Genomic DNA, 4170 nt, shown 5'->3' on the forward strand with positions numbered 1-4170 from the left:
AGAAAGAAAGAAAGAAAGAAAGAAAGAAAGAAAGAAAGAAAGAAAGAAAGAAAGAAAGAAAGAAAGAAAGAAAGAAAGAAAGAAAGAAAGTGGAGCAAACTCATCTCAGACAGTAAATGAAAGCAGACACAAAGGGAAGAGAAGTAATTAGAAAGATAGAAAGACTGAAATAGAGATTAGAAGTATATTAAATATACACCAACAAAACACAGGACCACACACCCAACATCTGTCCGCTCACCTGAAAAATAAATGGATAAATATATGGAGGGCATATATAAAAATATACACATACCCATACATATATAAAGATATACATTTTTAAGGCTTTAAACAACCTCGCCCCATCTTATTTAACAGAGCTTCTTCACCGTTACACCCCTCCTCGGTCACTCAGGTCTGCTGACCAGCTGCTCCTGGTCATTCCCAGTTCTAAACGGAAGCTCAGAGGAGATAGGGCTTCTCTGTTAGTGCCCCTAAACTGTGGAACCCCTTGCCCTTACATGTCCAACAGGCCCCTTCACTGTCCATTTTTAAGACTCGTTTAAAAACTTATTTTTTATCACTGGCCTTCAACCCAACTGAGATTTGATTTTACTCAACTTTTACTGTATTGGTGCTGATTTTACTTATTTAACTGTGTGATTTTATTGTGTTTTTGTATTCAGTTTTTATTTTATGTGTTCAGCACTTTGTTTCAGCAGTGGCTGATGTTATAGCGCTTTATAAATAAAGTTTGATTGATTGATTGAATACATACATACATGCCTACATTCATAAATATTGTCAGTATATACACACAGACATATTTACACACTCAGTGACCAGTCAGAACCCCCCGGATCAGAACACCTGTCTGTGAGCAGTTGTGAACATGCGTGTATATACAAGATTTCTCCAATGGAATATTTAAGAGTGACTGTAGGGAGCTCCTTTTATCAACGCATCAAACTCTTTCTGACCACTTTAGCATCATATCTGCTATCATCTAAATCAGCTGTGGGCATCAAATTCAACTTCTTATGACATCCACACTGGTGAGGGTGGACGCGCCCTGCGGGTACCCAAAGCGTGACTTTTGCTGTTGAAATGTCTCTTGTCGGGGAGGGGTCTGTGGGTCAGGGTCATCTGAGGAGGAAGACGATGGGTGGAGATGCGTGAACTTTTATTTAAGATTTAAGTTTTTTATTTCAAATATCCTCATGGCTCACAGCAGAAGCAGAAGCAATACTGTTAAGAAATCTGATGATAAAGTTGAATAAAAATCTAAGTCTGATTCTGAAGGTAAATTAAATATCTGACAGTGATCATTACACAGTGTGGCTCTAATTCCTCACTTCACCACCTGTGTCGCAGTTTCACGTCTCCAAAATGAGCGTACGCATGGGTCAGAGCTGGCATGGGGGACCGCATATTTTCACGTCAAGTTTGGATTTTAAAAATCACAACCTTTGCGTGAAAAGTGGCGTACGCAAGTTTCTGGGCTCGTTTTGTGCATACGCAAGTTTTATAAATCCCATCCCAGACCATKATGTTTCAGTGTGTGAAGACACACGTAGGTTTGGCAAGTGGTAGTTATGGTTCAAGCCAAAACAAATCTTTACGTAAACAGTGTTAGTTGATGTGAGTTGAGTGTATATTTATATGCGTGTCCGAATTGTGTGTAGCTTCTGCCAGGCTACACATTTTGACATTTGTTCCTACACTATCAAAAACACAAACAGAGGCTGTAATGTCACAGCAGAGTCCTGATAGAGAAGTCTTGTTTATCACACAATGTACATGCACAAAGCACTGTGCAGAAGGGTTGAACACTCAGCCAGGAGAACCAGGTAGAGATGTTGAAACCAGGAAATTGAAAAGGTGAAGCACAACAATGTGATATAGAATTACACAAAGTCCTGCCTGATTTATCAAAGCTACTTTAGGTAACTCAGTAATTTAGAGAAATTATAAATGTCAAATTCCTCTAGCAATTTTTTATGCAGAACAGAGCTTTAAGTTGAAATATAGAGAGCTAAATTTCTATTTAACTGTTTAGTGCATGAACATTTTTAAATATGTAAATCCAGGAAATCAATGAGTATATTTTTCACCACCATAAAAAACAATTGTTGCCAAATGTTCAGTCAAAACTATTGATGAAGACAACAAGACGGATGTTCAATAATAATATATCCGAGCTTTGATATTTTATCCCATCTTCTGAATATGTTTTACTACATGTTGCTCAAGCTTTATGTATGCATTCAGTAAGAATAACAAGAGAGGTTTCCAAAACACAGACTTAACCTTTAAACAATTCCACATTCTCCCTGTTTAGCAACAGCTACTGAGACGTCAGTGATTTTCCTTTAACCTTCTTCACAACTGAGTAAACACGTTAAAAGAGGTCATGTCCTTGCTTATTGCACACAGAGGCATGTTTTTAAGGTGGCTTTTGTATTTAAGGCACTTGGCCAACAGTTTGATGACTGTATTTATTCATGTATAATACTAGAAATTTAACCCTAAAAATCATCCATAAAATACACGGGTTATTGATAATTAGATTATTATGCTTTGTAAACTCAAAAAATGATGATCATATTATACTTGAGATCGTATTATACATGAATAAATACGGTAAATCCAATTTGCACTGAGAAGTGAGGTTYGCTTTTGCTTGAGGAGAAAAAGTCTCAACATGACTCAATAAACGGCTCTCGGACAAACTTTAAAKCTTACAGCTGAAGAATCTTCTCAAATGGAAAAATACTGGTTATCTGATTATTTCACTTCAGCACATCCTTTATCAAAACTCATCGGTGCTCAGTGGCTACACATTTTGCAGGTAAATATTTTTGTACAGCGATGATTTGCCCTCCAATGAAACAAAAGAAAGGAGCCTTTTATAAGCTGCTGTGGAGAGGCTGTAATTTTTTTTTGCCTGTTTTTGCTCAGTTAAATGTGTCGAACAGAAAAGGAATTGTGTTGCATTATTGAATTAGTGAGTTTTAAACAGTAAAGTTGTGTTTGAAGATCAGACATGTAAAAAAATTAATAAATAAATGCCCCAGGGAAAATATCATAAGCTTAAAATAAGGTTAATTTCACGAATTAAGGGCTTTGTCATCTATGAATAAAATAAAACATTAAGAAGAGCAATACTTTTAAAGTAAAACACACTAACTTTGTTTTYTCTGCATTTAACAGCTTCAGAGGATCATTTTCTAACAGAGAGTTGTTTTGTGGACCTCTACACTACTCACCAGTGTCCCGGCACCATCTGTTGTGTCCAAACCTTATTGTGTTCAGTGACCACAGCGCATTTGTTTTTCTCATGTTGACGGTGGCATTTAAGGTGTGTTTATGTGTGTTATTCTGTACCTTGTGGAGTTTAAGCTGCTGAATCCAGAAGGACACTCGGGAATGCAGGCACCGTTGTGGATGACGTATTCATGACAGCTGACCTCCTGGTCCTTTTGCTTCTTAATGTTTGCACACTGATTGCGAAGGTTCTGGGTACAAAATAAAGAAGACGGATACGTTTGCAATAGCCATACCTGGTTTAAGTGATTTTGAGTTAAAGGTGGCATCTCAATTGCCACAACCAAAAACAACATTTATGAGGGAGTCTGCAGAATGTCTTCTTGGATTCTCATTTCCTGGCGTGAGTCGCAGAGGTGTGCAGTTCAAAAACAGTCACAGTGTCATCACAGGGGTCTCCAACTCGTTTCAGATATGCATTTTAACTCCTGCACTTGTGTTCTCATTTAACAGAAGGCATCAGAAGTAAAATAAATATAGTCCAAACCTGCCTGTCCTCGTTTCGACAAGTGTCCTCCAGCAGAATAAACTACAAACATGAGGGCGGTTGCCAAGGTGCGGACAAACGAGCTGAGATGGGTTCAACGTGGGTTAAGGTGGACGACTAAATAATGCACCAAGAATGCAGTTCTGCAAGCCGAGCACGCAAACTGTCAGTTCAAAACCGCATGGCTCACTGGTTGCAAACACTCAGAATCAGTGAGATTACAACAAAAACATTGAGTTTTCTCGCTAATTTAGTTACGCTACAACTAGATGCTCACTCACCCCCAATTTACACTGACCGCCGCAGTAAAAACGCACCCATCATAATCAATGAGAGTACAGTGTTTCCCCTAGGAAATTGGTCTTGGGGGGGGG

The 4170-nt window shown here is 38.3% G+C and overlaps 1 protein-coding gene across 1 annotated transcript in view; it reads right to left on the reverse strand.

Annotated features, from left to right (window-relative positions):
• The window catches only part of LOC106511880 (insulin receptor), a gene marked incomplete at its 3' end in the record, with an annotated part of 79145 nt that overhangs the window by 14010 nt on the left and 60965 nt on the right, over window positions 1-4170 (reverse strand). The window contains 1 exon segment of the mRNA XM_014000609.1: window positions 3370-3500. Within this exon segment, the coding sequence (XP_013856063.1) occupies window positions 3370-3500 (131 nt within the window).

Source organism: Austrofundulus limnaeus, unplaced genomic scaffold (genome assembly GCF_001266775.1).
Source record: "Austrofundulus limnaeus strain Quisiro unplaced genomic scaffold, Austrofundulus_limnaeus-1.0 Scaffold8, whole genome shotgun sequence".
Taxonomy (NCBI): domain Eukaryota; kingdom Metazoa; phylum Chordata; class Actinopteri; order Cyprinodontiformes; family Rivulidae; genus Austrofundulus; species Austrofundulus limnaeus.